Source organism: Equus przewalskii, chromosome 30 (genome assembly GCF_037783145.1).
Source record: "Equus przewalskii isolate Varuska chromosome 30, EquPr2, whole genome shotgun sequence".
In the NCBI taxonomy this organism is placed as follows: domain Eukaryota; kingdom Metazoa; phylum Chordata; class Mammalia; order Perissodactyla; family Equidae; genus Equus; species Equus przewalskii.
This window is the reverse complement of record NC_091860.1, coordinates 21,362,609-21,388,687: the sequence shown is the minus strand read 5'-3', so window position 1 is coordinate 21,388,687 and position 26,079 is coordinate 21,362,609. Positions and strand designations below refer to the sequence as shown.

The following is a 26,079-nucleotide window of genomic DNA, read 5'->3' as shown; positions in this document are numbered from 1 at the left end:
TAGATGTTGTGGTAGGGGTCTGAGGAAATACTCTTGGATTGTTAGATGAGAGTGATGATAGAGGAGGAGGTCCTGGGTTTGAAGGTATGAAACTGTCATCTGGGAGAAGAGGAGAATGAATGGATTAGGGAAATAGAATAGTCTAAGAGCATTGAGGGCCCACTTGAGATTCATGGTCAAGGATTTAAAGTGAGATCAATCAGTGTGATTGTGTGTTGTCTCCAGCTACATTCCCTACATAGGTACAGATGTGGAAAAGGTGGAAAATTGGGATCAACTAGGGTTGTGGTTTGCAGTGAGAAAGGGTCAAGGGAGTTAAGGGTGTATGCCAAAGAACGATTAGAATGATTGACTCTGGAATTTAGGCTAAATAAGGATGAGAAAGGAGATGTGAAAAGAGTAAAGGCTAGTGAAAAGGTGATAAGATCAGTGGGTTGGAGGTATCGATGAGGTTGAAGGATTGCTGGAGTCAAAGTGTTAAAGAGAGTTGAGCTAGAAAGGTAGGAAGTGGTGGTCAGAGTGGAACGCATAAATGAGAGTTTATGGAGATATTCCTGTTATTGATCATAACAAGGATATTACCATGGGAATAGGTTGTTGAGGTAGGATGGAAGACAGTTATTGGAGGACGTGAGTTCAAGGAACCAAGAAGCCAAAGTACTGAAAGGATCATCTACGTATACATTAAAATTATCAAATCTGTGTTAATGGTTCTATCCAATCTACCTCATAGGATCATTGAGGCATAGTCAATATATGTAAATGCTTAGAGCAATAGCTGACATTTATATGTATGATGTTTATTATTTTTATTATCATTTCATGTCCTTGAACTGTGATTATCTCGACCCTTCGTTTACATCACTGATTTTACTGTTAGCCCTGCAAAAGGATTAATATATGTGAAGTGAAGAGTATTCGCTGTTTACCTGTGCTTGCTTATTTCATCTGCTTTCATTGTGATTATCTCATTTCTTTTTTGTCCTGTCTGTCCTGTTTCTCACTTATTTATTAGATTTGTGGTGGTAGGTTTCGGTTCTCAGTTGGTTTTCTTAGCACTGCACTCTCCTTTCTTATCTAATTCTGTTGTGTTATCTTTAAAACTATCTGCCTTTAAAAAATTGTTTTTAGTGGTAATAAGAACACTTAACATGAGATCTACCCTCCTAACAGATTTTGAGTATACAGTACAATATTGTTGACTATACACTATTGTTGACTATCAATACAATATCGTACCTAGGGATCTAGCTGATCTCTTGAATATATTCACCTTACGCAACTGAAGCTTTATACCCTTGATTAGCAACTCCCCATTTCCCCTCCCCCTAGTCCCTGGAAACCACCATTCTACTCTCTGCTTCTATGAGCTTGACTATTTTAGTGGAATCATGTAGCATTTGTCCTTCTGTGACTGGCTTATTTCTCTAAGCACAAAGTCCTCAAGGTTCATCCATGTTGCCGGATTCTTCTTCTTCTTCTTTATTTTGGTGAGGAAGATTAGCCCTGAGCTAACATCTGTGCCGGTCACCCTCTATTTTGTATGTGGGATGCCGCCACAGCATGGCTGATGAGTGGTGCAGGTCCACACCCGGGATCTGAACCTGTGAACCTCAGGCCACTGAAGCCGGCACATGAACTTAACCACTATACCACCGGGCTGGCCCCAGGATTCATTTTTTAAGGCTGAATAATATTCTACTATATATATTACATTTCATTTAGTCCCTCATCCATTGATGGACACTTAGGTTGCTTCCACATCTTGGCTATTGTAATAATGCTGCAATGAACATGAGAGTGCAGACATCTCTTTGAGATTCTGACTTCAATTCTTTTGTATATATACTCAGAAGTGGAATTGCTGGATCATATGGTAGTTCTATTTTTAATTTTTTGAGGAACCTCCATACTATTTTCCATAGTGGCTGTACCAATTTTCTTTCCTACCAACAGCATACAAGAGCTCCAGTTTCTCCACCTCCTCTCCAACACTTGCGTCTTTTGTTAAAACAGTCTGCCTTTTGCCTGCTCTGTTCTTTTCCTTTTTTTTATATATACATATGTCAAAAGTTATTTTGGCTCTATGATATTACATTGTTGCTATGTCATTTCATTTCATCATGTCTTTGGTTCTTTAGGGCAATTCTTCACAGACCTTATACAATAGTTACTCTGATAGGGTGTGGGTGAATTCCCCTTGAATATTGTCCCAGTTGGTACCAATTTACCTTCTTGAAACAATAGTTGAGTACGGGCTCCAGTTTGCGGAGTCTGAGGACGTGGAGTGGGAGGAGAGAGTCCTGCTGGACAGAGGGGTTTTTTTGCTAAATCCTCTGGTCCCTTATGAGATTCAATCACTAACCCCATACAAGGGTCTGCTTCTCTGGTCAGGGATGTATATAACTTCCATGGGCTTCCGTCTGTTTGCTTGGCCTGTGAGGTGCCCTGGAAGAGGCAAGGCTGGCAGCCCCGTCTGCCTCCACTGAGCACTGGAGGGCCTTCAGACTCTAGATTTTGCCTTTATTTTTCCCCCAGGGTTGCCTACGCACACCCCCTCTCCAAACTGGAGGGGACTAGTAAGAATTCTTAGGATTTTGTCAACTCACTTTCTTTTCTCTCCACTGCCCCTGGAGTGGGGTTAGGAGCCATGCCACAGCTTTCTGAACCACCAGTATCTTCTGAGATTTAATTATCGACGGTCCTCGACTTATGATGGTCAGACTTATGATTTGACTTTATGATGGTGTGACTGTGATACACGTTCAGTAGAGATCATACTTTGAATATTGATTTTTTTCCTCTTTTCCTGGGCTAGCGATATGCAGTACAATGCTCTCTTGCAATGCTGGGCAGCGAGCAAAGCTCCCAGTCAGCCCCACAATCGTGAGGGTGAACAGCTGATACAACCATTCTGTACCCATCCTGCCATTCTGTTGTTCCCTTTCAGCACAGTATTCAATCAATTATGTGAGATATTCAACCTTTTAGTATAAAATAGACTGTGTGAGACGATTTTGCGTACTTACGATATTTTCAACTTACCATGGGTATTTTGAGAGATCACTTCATCATAAATCGAGAAAGATCCATATTCACTCTCAACTTTTCAACCTTGTTAGCTGCTTTTGATTTTGTTTTTGTCTTTAAAACAAACCAAACTATGCTTGTGTTTATTTCGTTAGGAGAGTGAGATTCTAACAGTGCTTCGTTCCACCATCTTAACCTCATAGCCATCAGAGTCTGTATTTTTCAAAGGTCCCCTCCAGAGGCTTCTTGCAATCAGCTGTGTTTTGGGAACAACCGTCTTAAAATACACAGAATTGGGCAGACGGGGAAAGCCATCCGATCTCTCGTCTGGTTAATCTTCACAAGTCATAAATTCACCTTCTGGTATTTTTCTGTAACGAAGAGGAATATATTTTCTCCTTCTGATGGAGAGCCCTGGGTTTCCCTTCAGCTAGCATACGTCATTGTGATTGAATTAGATGATCTGAACATTCTGTTCCTTTCTTTCATTTCTCTCCCAGATGTGTGACAGCAGAGAAGAGGGCGTAGATGGAGACACGGTGAACATGTTTGTGGTCCACCCGACTACTCCTGCACAGTATTTTCACTTGCTTCGGAGACAAATGGTTCGGAACTTCAGAAAGCCCCTGATTGTTGCTTCTCCTAAGATGTTACTCAGGTTCCCTGTAAGTAGAAAAAACTGGTAAAAAAAAAAAAAAGAAAAACAGTTGGTAGGACTTTCTCCTTTTGTCATTTTTGTACTGCATTTTCCTCTATCTCTGTATTAATTTACAGTTCTGAATTACAGACACATCTTTGTAGTTTTAATTGCCCATGCTGCTTTCTCTCTCTTTTTTCAGCCTTTCAAGAATAACTGGATGGGCCAGCCCCAGTAGTCTAGTGGTTAAGTTTGGAGTACTCTGTTTTGGTGACCACGGGTTCAGTTCCTGGACGCAGACCTACACCACTTGTCTGTCAGTTGCCATGCTGTGGTGGCAGCTTATGCACAAAAAGAGGAAGATTGGCAACAGATGTTAGCTCAGGGTGAATCTTCCTCAGCAAAAATTAAAAAACACAAAATACTGGAAATATAGGTAGTGTTCAGTTTCATTGTAATCAAGGACGGGGATAGCAGACATTATCCCCCTGGTATGCCAGTCTGAGCAGAAATAACTTTGTAGAAAAAGTTTCAAAGTCCAAATGGCCTAAGCATGTTGATAGTAGCAAGTTGGGAATTTAAAGTATTTTGATGAAAAGGAGTGGTGTTACTCATTGACTTTTATTTAGATTTTTTCTACTAGCTACACTGAATTAAAAGGGTGAGTTTTCTTTTGGTTTACCTGAACTAAGTGTTAAGCGCACAATATATTTTTTAAATCACAAAAATATGCTAGTTTTCAAATGCAGAATTCAAGATAATAAGTTCTAGTAAGCATATATATCTCCCATCTGCTATAATTTTTTTCAGTTTTATATGAGAGTCTTAATTAGGATTAACATTCAAAAAACATTTACATTTATTTGGATGTTGCTGCTGCGGTGAAATAGGTCAGTGAGGATTTGGCTGTTCAAGACTATCTTGTTCTTCTCACAAAGCTTTGGGAGTGCATATTTGGAATTGAGGGGTGTTGGGGAAAGTTGTGAGCTATTTGCTTTCACTGGTTGTATTTTTAAGCAGTTCCTAGCACTTGGAGGGGAGTAGAGAGCTATTCTCGCAGTTGGCTTTTGCACCATCCTAGAGTGAGTGCTTCTCTAAATTTTGCACTCTGACTCCTCACCTGCCTCACCCTAGTCCCAACTCTGGGAGTCAGTGCCGAGGAAATGCACTTCAGGTAATTTCTACCAATGGCAATGGTTCATTTGTTTGGTCGATTTATTCTCTCTTACCCAACGTCCCTGTGAACACTGTACATTTTGAGATGGCTTCACGAGCCTAGAAACATCACAGGATGCTTTCAAGAAAATTTCGAGAAAAGTTAATGCAATCTCTTCTACAAGTCTTTCTGATGGAACTCTTTTGACACAGATATTTCAAAACAGCAACGTTAAAGGGGCCGAGTCAAAATGAAAATGGCTCTAATTTATTTCTAAGAGGTATATACATCTGGGATTCTTGACCCAACTTTCATTTTACCCCTAAGGTTGTCACCTATGCCCTCAATCATAACTATACGGGAATGTAATGATATTAAATATAATGTATGTAGGTTACCAAGTATTGAGAATTTCTTTTGCTGTTTGAAACTGAGAATAAGAGTTTGTATTCTGGCTCTAATCTTCCACCCCTTGCCCCAAGTCTAATATATAACTTATCCAATAAGAGAGGCCTTACTTGGGAGCCTTAAAAAATATCAACAGCTATCCTATAGATTTCCAGATGAAAAACTACTCCTATTAAGTAGTCAAGTATCTTCTGTAAACATATAAGTCCTTTTATTAATTGAAAGCAAGTATGACCATTATTGAATTCCGATTTCTTCGTGAAAATTGGATTATTGGTACAAGTGCTCTCTCAGAATATGTTAACACTTTATTTTGATCGTGTGTTTGGAGATGACTGGCCATGTGGCAAGCACGCCGCAGGGTTATAGGGAGTTTGTGTGGCACGTGGTCCCTAAATCCCATCCCAATTTCCCACCCAACTCTAAACCCTAGCTTCGTTTGATTCCTATCATAGGACGTGGGGACTGACAAAGGGATCTGGTTCAGAATGGAGAAAGATCACACATTATTTAGTAATGAGAATAGCTGAATAGTTAATATTAATTTTTAAAGTTATATCACAAGATCCCAGCATCAGTGTGGCTGCCCTCAATGGCCTAGTCAAAATGAGTCCTGTACACATTTGGGACTAGACTACAGGGAAATTAACTAGATGATAGCAAAAGGGAGCAAACTCCCAACTTTGGCTTCATCTGTTTTCTACTCTGAGTTCTTTGCAACAAGTATTTGTTTAAATTGAGCTCATTAATGACATTTCTTTTCATTACAGAAATATTCATGTTTTGTTCCTACTTGTTCTGACCTGATAAGGTTTCACTTATAAAGCATAGTCAAAGCCCTAAAGACAGAAATAATTGCCCTAGCTTAGCTGTTTGGGTTCACAATATAAATTCTATAAAATGTTGTTTCTAATCTCCCAAAATTGAAGCATATTTTTTATTGATAATAAAGTTGTATGAACAAACTGAAATTTTGATTCTTAAACTTTTATCATGGCACCAGATGAAAGCCAATCTTATGTAACCTTGGAAAAATAATTTTATTTTGAAGTATATAGAACTGATATTTTTTGGAAAAGCTACCGTGTTTATTAGTACATATGTTTACTTATAGTCCTAGGTGAGAATTTTTTTGGGGGGGGGGCCTTGTGATTTTTTTTTTTATTGAGGTCATAATAGTTTATAACATTGTGAAATTTCAGTTGTACATTCTTTTTGTCAGTCACCATATAAATGTGTCCCTTCACCCCTTTTGCCCACCCCCAAACCCCCTTCTCCTCTGATAACTACTAAACTGTTCTCTTTGTCTGTGTGCTAATCTTCCACGTATGAGTGAAATGATACAGTGTTTGTCTTTCTCTGTCTGGTTTATTTCGCTTACCATAATACCCTCAAGGTCCATCCATGTTGTTGTGAATGGGACACTTTTGTCTTTTTTTATGGCTGAGTAGTATTCCATTGTATATGCACACCACATCTTCTTTATCCACTCATCAGTCGATGGGCACTTGGGTTGCTTCCACTTCTTGGCTATAGTGAATAATGCTGCCATGAACATAGGGGTCCATAAGTCTCTTTGAATTGTTGATTTCAACTTCTTTGGATGTATACCCAGTAGTGGGATAGCTGGGTCATATGGTATTTCTATTTTTACTTTTTTGAGAAATCTCCATACTGTTTTCCACAGTGGCTGAACCAGTTTGCATTCCCACCAGCAGTGTATGAGGGTTCCCTTTTCTCCACATCCTCTCCAACATTTGTTATTTTCTGACTTGGTAATTATAGCTGGGTGATAGTTTTGGTACTGTTTCTTGGTAAAGATCCCTTATAAGTAAAAGCATCTTCGGCTCCTTTCCATTAGTTGATAGACTTACGGCTTTTTTTCCCCCTCCTTAGGCAGCTGTGTCAACTCTTCAAGAAATGGCACCTGGAACGACATTCAAACCAGTCATTGGTGACTCATCTGTGGATCCAAAAAAGTAATTTGATGTGTATCTCTGTATTCATACTCTTCGGTGGAATTTTAGTGAGTGGAAAAACTAGTTCTTGTTAAGGAATCCAGAGCGACTCAAGTCGCTTCTCTCCTTTGAGTCAGTGGAGTAGAAGTTAGAGTACACATGGGAGGGCGAACTTTGGAGGCGCATGTTGCTCAAGAAGCCTTGCCAGGGCATAGCGTATGACTGAACCCAACTACAGGTCCCCCACTGCCTCCGTAGTGAAGCAATTCTATCTACATGGTCTCCCCTTTCTTCTGATACAGTTCTTACTTTAAGATATTTCTCCCCCATCCCATTGTCCTTTTTCTACTCAACAGTGTTAAGAGTCTAGTGTTCTGCTGTGGCAAACATTTCTATGCCCTGCTGAAGCAAAGAGAATCTTTGGGGGCCAAGAAGCATGACTTCGCCATCATCCGAATAGAGGAACTCTGTCCTTTCCCGTTGGATTCATTACAACAAGAGATGAGCAAATACAACCATGTTAAAGGTAAAGGGTCATTCTGGTTAGGGTTCTTTGGTTTTCAGATATCTGAAACCTATTTGGACCATCTCAAATGAAAAGAGGTTATGGGGGCCAGTGAGCATTATTAGAAAATTGAATCTGGTGATATGAAAATTATACCAGGAGAGCCAATGTCTCCATATCTTTTTTGGTGTCCCTTTCAGTCTTCCCCCTTCTCTCATCTGACATCAAATTTCTCGAGAATTCAGAGGAAGTCAATGCTATACTATAATTTATGATAAATCCATTATAAATGTAAAAGACAAGCCTTTCCAACAAATGGGGCTGGAATAATTGGATGTCTTTATACACCTTGTACAGAGATTAACTCAAAATTGATCACAGACCTAAATGTGCAGCATAAAATTATAAAACTTCTAGAAGAAGACAGGAGGAAATATTCATGATTTTGGGTTAGGCAAAAAATTCTTAGATATAACACCAAAAGCACATCCCGTTAAAGAAAAATTGGTCTTTATCAAAATGAAATCCTTTTGCACTGCGAGAGGCACTGCAAGGAAAATAAAAGAGAAGCCACAAACTGGGAGAAAATATTTGCAAATACATATCTGACAAAGGACTATCCAGAATGTTTAAAGAGCTCTTAAAACTCAACAGTAAGAAAACAGATAATTCAGTTTTTCAAAATGTGCAAAAAGAATTGAACAGCCATTTTACCGAAGAATTGGATGGCAAATAACCATATGAAAAGATGCTCAACATAATTAGTGATAAGAGAAATGCAAATTAAGCCAAAATGAGATATGGCTACACACCTATTAGAATGGCTAAAATGAAAACAAAACAACAAATCGACAATATCAAGTGCTGATAAGGAAGCAGGGCTACTGGAACCCTCATTCACTGCTGGTGGGAATGCAAATTGGTACAGGCACGGCGGAAAACAGTCCGTCAGTTTCTTATACAATTACTCATAGAGTCACCATACCACCCAAGAGTCCCACTCCTAGGTATTTACCCAAGAGAAAGGAAAACATGTTCACAGAAAAATCCGTATGTGAATGGCTATGGCAGCTTTATTCATAATTGCCCAAATTGGAAACAACCAAAATGTCCTTCAAGCAGTGAATGAGTAAACCATCTGTGTGGCATCCATGCAATCTCACACCACTCAGCAATAAGAGAGCAAGCTATCCACAAGATCACAGGTGGATTTTGCTAATTCAAGGAAGCCAGGCCCAAAAGGCGACATATTGTGTGACCCCATTTATCTGACATTTTGGGAAAGGCAAAACTGTAAGGAGAGGGAAAGGTCAATGGTTGCTAGATGTTGGAGGTGGGAGGAGGAGTTGAGTACAAAGGGACAGGATGAGAGAATTTTGGGGGTTGAGAGAATGGTTCTGTATCATGATTGCTGTGGTGGATACATGACTATGCCTTTGTCAAAAAAAAGGCAAGTGACCCTGTGCCACATTGGAGAGGCATTTTATAAATAATTTAGTATATGTATACATATACATATATATCGTGTGTGTGTGTGTATGTTGTATATGTTTACTGGAGGTAGTGAGATGGAATTTCTGCTTTTATAGACTTCATTTGGAGCCAGGAGGAGCCTCAGAACATGGGTCCATGGTTTTTTGTTTCTCCGAGGTTTGAAAAGCAACTGGCCTGCAAGGTAATAGCTCTTTTTCTTTTGGAGTGTTTTGTGTGTGTGTCTTATTTCTCCTGGAGCACCAACAAATGAGTTCACCCCCGTCGTCAGTCCAGTTTTTTAAAGATAAACTAAAATATAAAATCTAGTTTTAGAGCATTCTTTCAGAATAAAATGCCAAGTGTTTTATCTGTACATAGTAGTATAGGTGAAAAAAAAAAAGAGGTTATACTCAAAAAGGGAAAAACCCTTACCTGTCGGCTACCTTTCCCATTAGCATGCTCAGCATTCTTGTCCTAAAGGTCAGCGTCCAGGCCCTGGGGGAGCAGGGTGACGGGCAGAGTGATGAGCAGGCTTGTTTTACAACATGGAAATAGAGACGCCCAGTAACGCTTGTTCCAGGCCTGTTCACACAGCTTGTATACATCAAAGGCCAAATCTTCTTGATTATGCTTTAAGAAAGGAGAAAGAACAAGAGCAATTGTGCTTCTGTTGTCTATTCTGCTTTGATTAGAATTCAGTTTCCTCGTTTGAAATTAGTTTGCTCGGCTCAAATCATTTTCACATGTAAATAGTTCTAACTTAGGAAACTCTACAGCTAAAACCAACTAATAGTTACTGAACCATAAGGCAAATTCAAGAATTTATCTCACCTTATCATGCCTGGAATTTAGTTAGTAGCTTTTAGTTGTGACATATATCTCCCTCCAATCTATTCTAGGTAGCTAATTATTTTTCCAAGAAAGTGATTTATGGTTAAATAAGCTGACAGAAATTCATGCACCTCCTTGGAGGAACTAAGCAGAGCTCTGATCTTGTCAAAATGTCATTTTCTTTCTTTTCTGCTTCATTGATAGCTGCGTCTGGTGAGCCGACCCCCTTTGCCAGCACCTGCTGTAGGAATTGGCGCTGTTCACCTGCAGCAGCATGAAGATGTCCTCACCAAGACCTTTGCTTGATGAAGTCCTTTGAAGAAATCCTACTGCCTTTTAAGAAAACTGCCACAAAAAGGAAGGCCTTCCTCTCCTCTCTCCTCCTTCTGTCAGGTAACGTGAAAAGACTAGATTCCTCCAGGATGTTGAGATTGATGAGAACAGTTCAACCTGGAATACGTGGAATAGTCAAAGGAATCGTTCATCAATACAGGAACCTGACAAGTACCTTTCATCCTTAAAAGTACACTCGTGTTTATTTTGGTTAGATCTGAGTGAGTTGTGTAGCTAGGTCCTTATCCAGATGTTTTCAGACTCTCCTCTTTCTAATTAACTTTCTATACCCAGGAAAAGTTCTTTAGCCTGAATTTACAGCTACATATAGATTACCTCAATGACTTGCTTGGTGCATGTCACTTTCGTTGATTTTATTCAAAGCCCTGTGGACTACCAATGTGTTCATTTTATGTCGTCTCTGGTGCTGCTTTCCAGCTACTGTGAAAAATGTTTCACCAAACACTGTAGCAAAACTATATTGGTTTGTCTTCTTCAAGATCGTTTTTTCACCCATTATCGTTAAATATAGGTCCTATTAAATATGAATCTCTGGGTGTATGATCCTTTTTTTTTTTTTTTTGAGGAAGATTAACCCTGAGCTAACATCTGCTGCCACTCCTCCTCTTTTTGCTGAGGAAGACTGGCCCTGAGCTAACATCCGTGCCCATCTTCCTCTACTTTATATGTGGGACGCCTACCACAGCATGGCTTGCCTAGCGGTGCCATGTCCGCACCCAGGATCCTAACCTGCGAAACCTGGGCCGCTGAAGCGGAATGTGTGCACTTAACCGCCGTGCCACTGGGCTGGCCCCTGGGTCTATGATCCTTTTGCATGGTATTATTAAGTTAAGGAGTTTTAGCTACAGTGAAATTGATTTGTGATCTACTTTGCCACGGTATCTTTTTTCCCCTAAATTGTTCTAGCAATGATATCTTGATATTTTTAATTGACTTTCGGTGTCTGACATGGGGATTTCAGCCCTTGGTTAATCAGTCTTGCCTCTGAAAGTCCCTGCTGCGGTGTGATGTTTATTGATGGTATTTAAGGAGCACGTTAACTTTGACGGTGGGAACTTTCCAACACCAGGTACGTGGGGATTTCTAGAAATCACCAACCCACTCCCTTATTCTGAAATTTAACTCAGTACTGGGAGAACAACTGGACAACAGCAAACCATAGCTTGACGTGGCTTGGTGCTGCAGAGGCTCTGTTGTCTACCATTTTTGTGCTGTGACACTGTTCTCAGAAATGATGGGGGAAGTACCGAGCTGCTGGAACGCCCTCTCCACTTTTACTGGCAACTGATGTTGTCTTTCTTTCAGAATCAATGTATAGGTTGTTCTGGCCACAGCAGTAGACTCACGATTCACATCTTAAACGTGTGCATTAGTGTATTGACTTAATATTCTTGTAATATTCACATCCCTTTTTTTCCTATATACCTTAATGCTTCCTCCCTGCGTCAAGCCTTATACATCAGGTAACTCCGCGCCACCCATGTAAATCAGTGAAATTACCAAGGTCTATTTAATGAGAACCCAATGTTGTATAATGAACTATAAAAAAATAAAAGCACAGTATCATTGTTTTCAGATCTCTTGGTTTCTTGAGTTAAAAAATTTCAAAGTCTAGATTTTTTCTTTTAGTTTAGTTTCCGTCTCTCCAGATTTCTAACTTTACACCTCATGTCTGTTGATGGTTTCTTGTTAAATCTTCTCCAACTTGAACCGTGAAATGTGTCTTCTGTATCTTACCCTTCTTGCTTTCAATAACCTCTGACACACGGTCAGCATTTTGAATTACCTTGCAGGAAGGGACCATTTGAAGAATTCCCAATCAAATGCTCCCATAATAAAGCATGGGATAAAAATATTATAATAAAATAAAATAAAAATATTTTACTTTGTTCCTCTTAAAAATTTGATAGTGTGATATTTGTACCCCATTTACATTTATGCTAAATTTCATATTCAATGAAGATAGAGTTCAAATTGGGTATTCAGTGGATAGAAATATTAACAACCATGAAAAAATTTTCATTTTGTTTAAAATGACACATTATTCTTAATAAAATAAAATATTTTTATAAGAACTATTTTGCTTAGTTTCCCTTATTTTCCATACACGTGCTATAAAGAAAAATATTCTAAAGCATAGCCCTTTTTAGTCTGACTGTATTACCTTTGAAGTTTTATTATATTTTAAAATTCATTGGCTGACAATAGAAATAGTATCCCTTTTACAATATTGAGGAAGGGGGGCCAGCCTGGTGGCGCAGCAGTTAAGTGTGCACGTTCTGATTCTCGGTGGCCCGGGGTTCGCCGGTTCGGATTCCACGTGCGGACATGGCACCGCTTGGCAAAAGCCATGCTGTGGTAGGCGTCCCACATATGCAGTAGAGGAAGATGGGCATGGATGTTAGCTCAGGGCCAGTCTTCCTCAGCAAAAACAGGAGGATTGGCAGCAGTTAGCTCAAGGCTAATCTTCCTCAAAAAAAAAAAAATATTGAGGAAGTACACTTTAAAGAAATTAGAGGTTACACTTGAAGGAAGTCACAGATTAAGAAGCAACACTTCTGGGTCTTGAGGTTCCAAAAGCTTTACCGCTATTTCTCTTGGATTTACGTGGATATTTGGTTTTCCTCTTCAGCTTCTCATATAGTTCAGGCTAAAACTATTATATTTTTGGGAAAATAGGACAAAATATTTAAGTCCTCAATATTCATAATACATGATTACACAAATAAACAACTTCTAAATTACTCTAGAGAAGTAGTAATTCATTGTCATGTTTGTATTTAAATCTGATAAAGCACAATCTAAAGCAGACTGTTATTTCCCCATTGCCGATTGCAAAATCAGTTAATTTTGGAAAACTATAGTTGATGTACAATATTAGTTTCTGGTGTACAACATAGTGAATCGACCTTTATATACATCATGAAATGATCACCATGACAAGTCAAGTAACCATCTGCCACCATACAAAGTTATTACAATATTGACTATATTCCCTATGCTGTACGTTACGTCTCCGTGACTTATTTACTTCAGAACTGGAAGTTTGTACTTCTCAATCTCCTTCACCTATTTTGCCCATCCCGCCATCCCCCTCCCCCATGGTGACCATTAATTTGTCCTTCGCATCTATGAGTTCATTTCTGTTATTTAGAAAACTTTTAATAAAAGTATATTCCTTTGCTGTTATTTCCCTGTGTCTTCTTTGACTTATATGGAGAACCAGCTATAATTAAAAAAATAAGAAAGGACCCTATAAGAGTACAATGGTATTTACTCAATAAATAATTATTGGACACCTATGCATACATAGCATTGTTTTGGACTTTAGAAATACACAGAAGTGGGGCCAGCCCCATGGCCAAGTGGCTAAGTTCATGCGCTCTGCTTTGGCGGCCCAGGGTTTCGCCAGTTTGGATCCTGGGCGCAGACATGGCACCACTTGTGAGGCCATGCTGAGGCGGCGTCCCACATGCCTCAACCAGAGGCACTCACAGCTAGAATATACAACTATGTACTGGGGGGCTTTGGGGAGAAGAAGAAGAGGAAGAAGAAAAAAGAAGATTGGCAACAGTTGTTAGTTCAGGTGCCAATCTTTGGGGGAAAAATAAAGAAATACATAGGAGTAAAGATAAAATGGATTGCCCACTGTCCTCGATGGACTAACAATCTATTTGAGAAGACAAAGCATTTTACACGTAGAGAGGGAGATGTTCTTGTTGGGTGTGCTACAACAATGTGGGAGGTCAAGGTAGAATGATATTCCTGATGTGGATTGGGTGGCATAGTGTGGTTATACAAGCAAAAGTCCTGAGTAGCACATAGTCGTAGAGAGACTGAAGAATATTGGACGGGTAATTTACCAGTTATCTAGTGTGTCAAAACTTATTCCCAGACTCTAACTTGAAACATGGAGCTGTCTCAGAAATAGGCAGGCAAGAGGTACTGGCTACTCTTCTCTTTCTGTCAATAAGATTTTCAATTTACTGCATCTGTATGGAAAGGATGTTATTTTCATGAAATTAGCTCACAATCGACTGTCAAAACTCTATTTAAGTCAACCACTTGCAGGATATTGTAGACACAAAAATTAAGACCCTCCCTGCCATCCAGAAGTTCATGATGGAGTAGGGGAAGTTAGACAAGTATGAAAATGACTAATACAAAGTAGAATGAGGTAAGAACGAAGTCATAGGATGTGAGATTATGACTATGGTAGATTGTATTTTCCAAAAGTCACCAGAGCAGTATTTTGTGTGCCACATGCTCTTCCAGAACCTTGCCATACCTCCATATAGAAGTGGAGTCTATTTCCCTTCCCTCTTGAAATTGAGCAGAACTTTGTGGCTGCCTCTATAAATACAGTGCCCTGAAAATGATGCTGGGTCACTTCCAAGGACATGCCTTGGCACTCAGCTGCCATGTTGTGAGGAAGCCCAGGCCATGTGGAGAAGCCCTGTGGAGGTGTTTGAGCCGACAGCTTCTGCTGAGGTCTTAGCTGACAGCCAGTGTCAAATGCCAGACTTGTGAATGAGTGAGAGAGCCTTTTGATAATTTAAGTCCCCAGCCTTGGAGCTGTCCCAGATGACTCCAAGTGGAGCAGAGACCCATGCAAGCCCAGCCTAAATTGCTGTATGTATATGTGTATGTGTGTGTGCACGTGTATGTATATGTATACAAGTGTGTGCGTATATTCAAAGATAAGCAACGCCAGACACTAATTAAAGTGGTAAAGACAGATTTTAATCCATAATATGCTATTTTAGTAGGGAAAGAGCCCAAAGCGAACTAAACTCAACTTTGATTTGTACAAAGGTGGCTGGAGTTTTAAAAAGAGAGTGAGGGACTAGGGAGAGAGGTGAGTGGGGACTCAGCGTCAGGGGAGTGAAAAATTACAAACAGCTGGAAGGAAGGTTTGGTCCACATGAAACTCATCTGGGTTTGTTAACTGGTGCTTATGGGAATCCGGCTCCTATCCTCCCACAGAGGCTGGGAGACGGAGATGGAGTCCCTATCTTCACGTGTTGGCTGGGACAAACAGTAAATTCTTTTGGCAGCCTTATGCTTTCCTAGGCAGACACTTTAAGGAGGCTAGGGTCATCCTGGGGATGGAGCTGTTAGAAACTATGTTTGCGTTTACTCAACTCTTTACAGGCCTAGTGGAGAAAGGGCTCAGAGGAGCCTGGCTAGAGTGTGGAAGGAGAGAATCTGTCAGTGTGCACACACAAATATTTTCTTTCCTTCTTGGACAGAGATCTAAGCGTTGATGCAAATAATCCATAACCAATCTATAAATCAAAAATTGGGGTGAGTTTATTATGAGCCAGATCTGAGGACCATATAGCCTGGGAGAGTCCTCTCACAAAGGAATGGAGCACTCCGAAGAAGTGAGAGTGTACACAGCAGTTATATACTGTCAAAAAGCATATATCACATATGATTGGATATTTACAACATTTTACAACAGTCACGAGATTACCTAGCTGGCCCAGTGGTTCACACACAGAGCAATTGAACACAGCAGGTAGCAGGTCTGTGGTCTTGAGCTGGGTGGTCACAACAGGTCGGCAATCAATCCCCAGCCTGGGGAGAGACTCTTATGCTTAAGGAAATGACTGGGGGAAGTTACATCTTTATCTTAAAGGGCATTGTTTTTGTCTTTGGGACATAGTAAATACAACGCATGCTTAATGCCACGTCAGGCCCTTTTGGAAAAACAAGGTCAGGCCGAGTTAGTTTTTACCAAATGGCTTCCTCATATACTCCAATATAGCCTATTGCTTGCCATTGATTTATCATAAGCATTAAAACAGATCACTGGATTTGGTGATTATAGGTCGTTAGTGACCTTTGAAATAGCTTGTTTCAGCAGACGTTAGAACAGAAGTTAGCTTGCAGGATTTTAAAATTTGAGTAAGGAAAATAAATTTTAAGGGCCTTCTATGTGTCAACCTCTAAGCAGTAGAGAGTGGAGAGTTCATAAGCTGTTAACTAGAGACAAAGGGTCACAAATTTTTGAAAACTTCCAATAAGATGGAAGCAAAATAAAAAGGCGGTTTGGGTGAGACGGGCTCTCGTGCGGTTCACCCCAGGCCTGGGGACCCAACGGCGGCCCGCGCTCCTCGGCCGGTCTTTGGCCTGGGCCGGCTGCGGCGGTGAAGGAAACGGCCACCGCCTGACACGGAGCTCGGGGTTGGGGGACGGCCCCGGCGTCGCAGAAGCTGCAGGCTCCCAGCCGCGCCGCGCACGCCACCGGGAGCGCCAGCGGTGTCCATGGCAACGCGGCGGACGTTGGCGGCGCCGCGTCAGGGGGCGGGGCCGGGCGCGCGGGTCACGTGACGTGGGCGGAGCCTGCGCGGGGCCGGCCGGAGCGCGTCGGGAGCGGGCGCCGGGGCCGGAGCCGAGGGAACCGAGCGAAGGCCGCGCCGAGGCCGCCGGGTCCCGCCGGCCGCCGCCGCCATGGGCAGTGAGTAGCGGCGGCGCGGCTCTGGCCCGGGGCGCGCGCTCCGACGGGCTGCGAGCGGAGGGGCGGGCGGCCGCTCGGGGTCGGGCGGCCGGCGGGCCGGGGGCTTCCGCCGACGCTCCTGCCTCCGTGCGGGGCCTCCCGGGGCGGCCCGGAGGCCCGGGGTCTGCGCTCCGTGGGTGGCGAGGAGCGGAGGGCGGCGCGGGGAGCCCGTTGGTTTGGGGGGCGGGGAGTTAGGGACCTGGGCGAAACCTGGACCACTTTTAATTTTTCAGGAGCTTGGAAGCTCCTATTTTTATTCTCAAATCACCCTTCCTCGGCATATGAGTTGGGATGAATAAAAGCCCCGGACTTGTTTAATTTTTGGAAAAGTGATGCATGGCGTGTATTTTAGGGGAGGAAGGGAGTGCGATCGGTAGCATAGCGTTTTTTCTTAAAATTATCGTTTCAGTCCTTGTGTAGCGTTGACTGAAAACTCACTGTCTGTAAGGTTGCATAAGCCCTAGGGACAAGGCCTTGTATTATGGCATCTTCAGAGGGCCCTCTCCGAGACACTCACCACCGCGTATGTTCGTATATATACTTACATAGCTGCCCGGATGTTTGTTGAATGAATAACTGCAAACCCCAGCTGTGCACCCATTGGCCAACTAGTGGACATTTGGGGGAAGCTAGAAAGGAGGTAGAGGAGACCCCTGGCCTTGAATTTACGGTGTCACGGGTAAAAAATTCTGCAACACAAGTGGCAGCAAAAGCACTGCTTGACCATGAATGCTCCTACACAGATGATCATAAAATGCCAACAAATCTGGGAAGGTGGCTTGGATCGAGGTGGAAAAGAGAGAAAGGGGATCTAGGAAGTTTCGTGATGTGATTGGTGTTTGTTTTACATTAGAGATGAATGCTTTCCTAATTCAAATTTAATTTGCAAATAGTCTGCACTGGTACTTGGGTAACAAACATCTGCCCTTGAGAATTTCTGAATTCTTCTATCAAACATTGGTGACTGCCATCATTTTCAGAGGTTTTGTAAAAAGATAGTGTAGTCACCTTTCTGGGCAACTGCCGAGGTGTAATTACTCATGTCCGTTTTAAAACAATTTCGTGGTGGTAGTGTACAGATTCCAGTGTCTGCAGGGGAAGGTGATCATCGCTTATGGCTAGTTGTGGCTTCTTGTGTTTCTGCACGTTACAGACACTGGCGGACTGAGAGATTGTTGTCTTCGGCCTCCAGTTCTTTGGTAGGACTTGACTTAAACCGTGCCAGAAGATAGTGTCTATCCTTAAAGAACTTTTATCTTTACTTTTGTATATTATGAGTTGTCTGGAAAGACAATGCTTCCTAATGAAATGTAAGTGTCATTCTCTGGGCTGATTATTGTACGTATACAAGTACTTTGAGATCCTTACGTGGCAGAGCGATCAAGCAATGAATAGTGACATAATGAAACCAAGTAGGGATTGTAGGGTTAAAAAAGCCGTCTATAGGGGGTGATTCCATGATCTTTCTCACCTGCGCATGTCAGCATCTTTCCGTCTAAATTAAGTCCGTTCTCTCGTTTCAGCCCATTTCTTGTTCTGCTTTCTTCCTCTGTTTCTTCTCTGATATGTCCTGTTTTCTTCTATAATGCATTGTCTTGCGGTAACATAATAGACTGTGTTTGCTCTTTTTGATGTAACGATGCTCACTGAATGGTTCCTTTTCTGTGTGTATAAAAGGGCTGGATACAAGCATGAGGAAGCAAAATCGTGGTGAAAGGATTCTTGTCTTACTTTGCTTTTGCTGACTAGCCCTTAAACCTTTTGGCTTCTTTTGTCCCTTGAATTATTTCTCTTCCCGTATATATTTGAAATGGAGAGTGTTATGATTAATTGATTTTGGAGGTGGGGATGGGATGGATTGCCAGTAAAAGAGAACATTTGTATGTGATTCTGCAGAAAGTTACCTCTCTTCTTTAAAACTTTGTAATAGGGACATTTATTCTTTTCTTTTTTAAACAGTCAAATTTTTAGAAGTTATCAAACCTTTCTGTGCAGTTCTACCAGAAATTCAGAAACCTGAAAGGAAAGTAAGTATCATATTTTAGTAATATAGAGGGCAGCTAAGTGACTTATTCTGCTAAACTAGCAGAATTGATTTAGTCTCCCCAACCCTTTTCTAGTTGTTAATAGGAAAAATATTACCTGCTCCTCCTCCTTGTAAGAGGCACAAAATGAGTAAAACTAGTATAGACCTGTTTAAATCTAGATAGGTTCTCTCATGGTTTCAAAAATGACTGTTCTTTAAGTGGTGACATTTGCAAACCAAGTGTTTCTTTGGCCCGTGTGTTAGATAAGATACGGTATTCTCCTGTGGGTAGTGGTCCACTGCGCTGTGAACGACCCAGTCCACTGGGTCAGTTTCAATGCATACAACTGTTTTACATAAATGAATTGCATTTGTGCAAGTCTATAGCCCCCATTTCTTGATTCGTTCAATGCAAAGAGCAGTCACAGCCATGCGTTCAGGAGCTGTTGTGCCACATGAAATTGTGCTTCCATCATTGTGCACGTTTGGAGTGAAGGTATTTAAATTCCAGAAATATCGTTAGTCCCCAACTGGCCAGGTCCCAGACATTTTTCTTTGTACTTGTGATTTCTCACGAAACTAACAGGAATAGGGACATAGAAAGAGATAAGTAAAAATTTTGTTAAACTATTTTATTTAGAAGTATATATATATTTTTTATTGCTTTGAGGTTATAAAAATAGTTGTTCCAATTACATGTCAGACATCCCAAGAAACTCTTTTCATATTCCATGAAATATTCATATAATAATATTATAGGCACTCCTAGCTTTCCACAGTACTGGGTTAACTGAAATATGTGCGTATCGGGTCTGTGTCTTGCTTTTCAACTTTTTCGGTGAACACAGTACAGTGTGATGAGGCCACCCTATGTTTAGATCACTTAATTCTTGGGGACCGGCCCCGTGGCCGAGTGGTTAAAGGTCCACGTGTTCAGTTTCAGGGGCCGGGGTTCACAGGTTCCGATCCTAGGTACGGACCTGCTCCACTCATCAGCCACGCTGTGGAGTCATCCCACATACAAAGTAGAGGAAGATTGGCACAGATGTTAGCTTGGGGCTAATCTTCCTCAAGGAAAAAAAAAAAAGGAGGAAGATTGGCCACAGATGTTAGTGATGTTAGTTCAGGGCAAATCTTTCTCACCAAAAGAAAAAAATCATTTCTTGGAAAAGTAAAGAAAGCTATGTTTGAGAAGTTCAGCTGTTTGCTTTAGCTGCTACTAACTAGGGTGAGAGTATTTTAAGAGTAAATAATAGGAGCATGTCATGATGGGGAATGTGGGTTATGCTTTAATATGGATTTTTGCTTTCTATTTACTGTTTCTTGGTTTTGATTGACCATTCTTTATATTTTGCTGTGCAGATCCAGTTTAGAGAGAAGGTACTATGGACTGCTATAACTCTCTTCATTTTCTTAGTATGTTGTCAGGTATGTAACCATAATAGTAAATAAATGTCTGTACTGTTGTTCTAAGGTTTGGTTGGTTAGAATTTGAGAACTTCATTTTAGTTAAAATAACAAATACACTGAATTATTTTAAGCATCATTATTTTTAATCTGAGTTGATAGTGAAAATTAATCTTATTTTTTCTGTTTTCCTCTTAGTTTTCAGTTAATGATCTTTATCCATTTTTTTCTTGAGTTTTTGTTCTTACTGACTTATGACAGATTTTTGTATATAAAAGTGTTAAACCTTTGTCATATATGTTGCAAATATTTTTTCCATTTTGTTTGCCTTTAATCATGTTGTAAATAGCATGAATTAATTTAAAAATCCCAAGAACCCAAATTCTAGAATCCCAGGGATATTCTCTGTTTATAAATTGATAAAATTCAATGATGCTTTTTAATAAAATTTTGCAGAGATTAAGTTCATAAAATGATAAAGATGTGAGCTGTCATCTCACAGGGTTGTTGTGAGAATTAAAATAGATCATTTAGGTGAAAGTTTTTGGAGGATTTTGAAAAGCTATGGAAATACATATTAGGAATTAAAAAAAATTGTATTAGGAAGCAGTAGAACAGATTAAGTATGTAATCTGGGAAAAAGCCAAATGTATTTTTTGAAAAGTGAAATGATTTGATCATTAAAATATTTTACTACCGTACTTAGTTTAAAATTGTTTTGGGTGGTCAGGGAGAGAGAACTTTTAAAGAATACAGAATAGTATAGAGAAAAAACAATCATTCGTATTCCTACCATCTACTTTTAACATATTGGAAATTTCTCTTCCCTCCGTTAAAGTAAAAATCAACTTTATGAAGGTATAATTTATGTATGGTAAAATACACCCATTTTTTTATTTTTTAATTTTTTTTATTTTTTTAAAGATTTTGTTTTTTCCTTTTTCTCCCCAAAGCCCCCCGGTACATAGTTGTGTATTCTTCGTTGTGGGTTCCTCTAGTTGTGGCATGTGGGACGCTGCCTCAGCGTGGTCTGACGAGCAGTGCCATGTCCGCGCCCAGGATTCGAACCGACGAAACACTGGGCCGCCTGCAGCGGAGCGCGCGAACCCAACCACTCGGCCACGGGGCCAGCCCCAAATACACCCATTTTTTAAGTGTACATTTTGAGGAGTTTTGACAAATGTATGCACCCACGTCCCTACTACCTCAGTGGATATAGAACATTTCTGTCACTCCAGAAAGTTCCCTGTAATCTTTCTTAGTCACTCCCCACCTCACCTCCAGTCCTAGGCAACCACAGATCTGCTTTCCTCGCCTATGATTTAATTTATCTTTTCCGGAGTTTCATATGAATGGAATCGTAGAATGTTACTCCTTAGTGTCTGGCTTCGTCATCCTCAGCTTTTTGAGATTCATCCATGTTGTTGGTATAGCAGCAATTCCTCCCTTTTTATTTCCGAGTAGTGTTCTACTGTGTAGCAGAATTTGTTCATCTCTTTGCTTCTTGGACATTTGGGTTGTTTCCAGATTTTGGCTACAACAGATAAAGTTACTGTGAACAGTGCTGTACAAGACTTTCTGTGGATCTTTGTTTTCATTTCTCTTGGGTGAACACCTACGCGTAGAATTGCTGGATTGTGTGGTAGATACATGTTCAGCTTTGTAAGAAACTGTCAAACTCTCTTCCAAGTCGTCACCCCTTTTATATTCCCACCAGCTGTGTGGAGGAGTTCCGGTTGCTCTGCCCCCTTGCCTGCTCTTGGTACTGTTGAGCCTTTGAGTATTAGCCATTCTAATGGGTGTGGTTGTAATTTGCGTTGCCCTGATAAATGATATTGAACAAGTTATTCATGTACTTACTGGGTATCTGTTTTTCTTTTGTAAAGTGTCTTTTTCAAATCTTTTACCCATTAAAAAATTGCATTATTGTCTCGTTATTGATTTATGTGCATTTTTTTATATTTTCTGGATACCAGTCCTTGTGAGATAAATATATTGTGAATAGTTTTCTCCTAGTCCATGACTTACCTTTTCATTTTCTTAACAATATCTTTTGAAGAGCAGAAGTTTTTAATTTTGATGAAGTTCAGTTCATCTTTTTCTTTGATGGCTCATAGTTTTTGTTTCCTATCTAAGAAATTTTTGCCTGTTCTAAGGTTGTGAAGATTTTCTTCCGTGTTCTTCTAAATATTTTCCAGTTTTAGCTTGTATGTTTTGGTCTATGGTCTGTTCCAAGTTAATTTTTGTGTGCAGCATGAGGTGAGGTTGGGGTTCATTCTTGTCTGCATAGATAGCCAGTTGTTGAAAAGGCTGTAGCGTATAAGCATGGATCTGTTTCTCTACTTTCTCTTCTATTCCGTTGATCTTGAGTCCATCTTTACGGTAAACCACACTGTTTTGATTACTGTAGCTTTGTGCTAAGTCCCATAGTCAGGATGTAAAAGTCCTCCAACTTTGTTCTTTCTTTTCAAGGTGGTTTTGGCTATTCTAGGTTCTTCGTATTTCCATATAAATTTTAGAATCAGCTTATCAGTTGCTATAAGGAAGCCTGCTAGGATTATGATTTGTATTGCTTTGAGTTTATAGATCGATTTAGAGAGAATTAACTGACTTGACAATATTGAATCTTCTACTCCAGGGGTCAGCAAACATTTTTCTGTAAATGGCTAGATAGTATATACTTTAAGTTTTGCAGCTAGAACCCAAGAACTTGAGAAGAAGAAACATAACTCAAAGAAAAGTGTGTCATTTGTTAGACTGTTTGATGCAATAAATTAATTTACGCATTTTGTGTTACTTTTCTTTTTTTCCTCTAATAGTTTACATAGTTGCGAAACTGGGTCTTTTTGTCTTCCTCACGCTTAGGCCGTTCTGCCCAGTGCTGGTCATTTCTTGATTCTCTTTTCGCTGAATCTCAGGAGGTTTATTTTCCCCTGCCAGCCACAGTTTAAGGGTTTGGGGTTTCCTGTTCTACCCAGTTTTCTTGAGCTCCAGGGAATGGTGGGAGCTGAGATAAATGCAGTGAATGCTACTTGGGCTCTGCTCTCTCTTTCTTCTTGAGGTTTCTGTTAAATGTCTTGTGAAGGTTCTCACCACCTGACCGAGGAGGGCTCCATTCCGTTCCTGACTTCAGATTGTTCCTGGTTCCCAGTTTAGTATAGATCTCTAATTGTCGTTGCACCAGAGAGAGCCCCGTTGCTCACTTCTCTCATCCATTTCTTCTCAGCTGCTGTTTCTGCTCCCTCCTTGCCAAAGGAGGCAAACAGATAAGGATATTTCTGCAGCCTGCTCTTCTCCAGATGTGGAATTTTGTGGGAATTCTGAGGATTCTGTTGCCTTCCCATTGTGCTGGTTTGGAGCAGCATTATGCTGAGTCTCTCTACCCTCAATTGTCTGTTTTCTCCTCCCCATGACCACCAGTGCTTCAATTTTATGATCCCTCTCCTTGTTTGGCTGCTTTATGAGTTTTTTTTTTCTTTTTCCTTAGTTTTTTTTCATTTATGTTAGCTTTTACTGTTGTTAAAAAACCAAAATTTGGGGCCGGCCCAGTGGCACAGCAGTTAAGTTTGCACGTTCCGCCTTGCGCGGCCTGGGGTTCGCTGGTTCTGATCCCGGGTGCAGACATGGCACCACTTGACAAGCCATGCTGTGGTAGGTGTCCCACATATAAAGTCGAGGAAGATGGGCATGGATGTTAGCTCAGGGCCAGCCTTCCTCAGCAAAAAGACGAGGGTTGGGAGCAGTTTGCTCAGGGCTAATCTTCCTCAACAAAACAAAACAAAACAGAAAATTCACCTGAGTAAATTTGAAGACCCAATTGGCTTTATTAAACAATTCATGAATCAGGCAGTATCTCTTCTGGGGAGCAGAGAGATACCCCGAGGGATTACACAACCTGGAAGGCTTTTATAGTGAGGAGGGTGGGACAAGGAAGGGAAGTCATCAGCAAGGAGAGAATGGAAGTTCATCAGAGGATAGTAAAAAGTTCCGGTGGCGAGTTCATTGGCTGAGATGCGGCCTTTTCCGTCGGGTGAGTCTGTTGCTGAGCAAGAAGGAAGTCTTCCTCCTGCTGGAGTATTAAAGTATTGCTCTTCCTGTTTGGGAGTGCAAGGTCCTCCTCTGTTTGGGGTCAGTAGTTGACCACAAATGGTAGGGCGTGAGAGCTCCCTCTACAGGTCTTCCCAACTCATTTGTTAATTTTACACGTTTTTAAAAATGTGTTTTCTCATGGATTGAGATGGGAAATTCTGTGACTTAATTGCAGCTTGCCCTCTTAGCCCAGAAATTTCTTGCTTGGTTATCAGTTCCCACTACCTTTGGAAATCCCTAGTGCTGAGTCTCTGTTTGTCCATCTGATCAGTTCAGGGTTTCCATTAAAGCGTAGAATACTTGTTTCTCTAAAGTACTATACTGTAGTTTGTCAAATTGAAACTGATTATTATATGTCATATAATAAAAAAGCCTGGAACTCCCCAACTGTGACAGTCATAGAAAATAGCTCCTGTTGCTGCCCAGCGATTGTCGTACATGATCCTGTAGCTATGGAATTTACTAAGAGGAACACAATTAGACACTGATAATAATAATCATCCTGCTGAGTAGAGGAAAGGAGGGAATACCATTACTTATGGGAGGTTGGCTAACAACTTCTTGTTCAGTATCCCACAAAGCATCCAATTGTGGAGGTAATGCCTGTCTCTATCGTGCACAATTAAGGAAAGTAATTTGACTGACTGGCCTCTCTCCCACTTACGGAATATTGTGATATGGACCATCCTGTAGTGTGAATTGTTTTTTATATGACAACTTCCTTCCTCCTTTTCTCTCACATTAGCTGAAGAGTGTTTGTAGCTATAGGGTGCACTTATATTCATGCTTCTTATATTACTGGTTTTGCCACCCAGCTAATAAATTCAGACATCCAAAGAGGTTTAGGTTGACAAATGGGTTGTTTAAAATTGCTGGCAGCATCTTTTGGAGCTGTTTTTCTTGTTAAATCAGCTTCGTATAGAGATTTGGAAATTATGAATGTATTTGTCTTCGTGTCTGATGCCCACATGGTGAGGGAGGGGATATGTCCTAATCATGGGTCATATAATAGGAAGCATTCTTAAGTTAAGGTTTTTTTTTTTCCTGATTAAAAAGTAATATGTGCTCATTATAGAAAATTTGATAAATACTGAAAATAATAATAAAGAAGAAATCAACCACAATCCCACTACCTTCAGATAATCACTCAAGATTTTAAAAAATATTTACAGCTATTTTTATCTTCTGTACGTATTTTTACAGTGTTGGACTTGTACTTTATTTATACAGTTTTGTACCTTTCTTTTTATACCAGCGCTTCTCAACAATGGCACTTAATTTTAGTCTGCATACTTCTTTGTTGGGGGGTGGTGTCCCATGCATTGTGGGATGTTTGGCAGCATCCCTGACCTCTCCCCGCTAGATGCCAGTAGCATCCCCCCTCAAGCTGTGACAGCCAAAAATGTCTTCAGATATTGCCAAATGTACCCCGGGGGACAACACTGCCCCAGGTTGAGAACCACTGTTTTATACTTAATGTTACAGTGTAAGCACTTCCTCGTGCTATTACAGGCTTCGTAAGTATAATTTTTACTGTCTGCGTAATATTCCACCATATATCATCTTCAGTCTTATATTTGGAGTGTGACCTTGGCTGTCATTAGTACCCATAGCTTTGCAAAATTATTCTCCGACTAGGTAGATATATCCTATAATCTGCTGATAGGAGTATTTTTTTTAATTGTAAAAAACACATAACA

The 26,079-nt window shown here is 40.6% G+C and overlaps 2 protein-coding genes across 5 annotated transcripts in view; both read left to right on the top strand.

Annotated features, from left to right (window-relative positions):
- DHTKD1 (dehydrogenase E1 and transketolase domain containing 1) overlaps window positions 1-13,541 on the top strand; it is a 47,766-nt gene extending 34,225 nt beyond the window's left edge. For all 3 annotated transcript variants that reach the window (XM_070601232.1, XM_070601231.1, XM_070601233.1), the window contains 5 exons: window positions 3,531-3,695; window positions 7,128-7,210; window positions 7,546-7,715; window positions 9,284-9,369; window positions 10,203-13,541. In XM_070601232.1, coding sequence (XP_070457333.1) covers window positions 3,531-3,695; window positions 7,128-7,210; window positions 7,546-7,715; window positions 9,284-9,369; window positions 10,203-10,304 — 606 coding nt within the window. In that variant the 3' untranslated portion in view covers window positions 10,305-13,541. The remainder of the gene's footprint in view (window positions 1-3,530; window positions 3,696-7,127; window positions 7,211-7,545; window positions 7,716-9,283; window positions 9,370-10,202) is intronic.
- Window positions 13,542-16,681: 3,140 nt separating this feature from the next.
- SEC61A2 (SEC61 translocon subunit alpha 2) overlaps window positions 16,682-26,079 on the top strand; it is a 28,292-nt gene continuing 18,894 nt past the window's right edge. For both annotated transcript variants that reach the window (XM_070601236.1, XM_070601234.1), the window contains exons 1-3: window positions 16,682-16,818; window positions 18,817-18,884; window positions 20,246-20,311. In XM_070601236.1, the coding sequence (XP_070457337.1) occupies window positions 16,812-16,818; window positions 18,817-18,884; window positions 20,246-20,311 (141 nt within the window). In that variant the 5' untranslated portion in view covers window positions 16,682-16,811. The remainder of the gene's footprint in view (window positions 16,819-18,816; window positions 18,885-20,245; window positions 20,312-26,079) is intronic.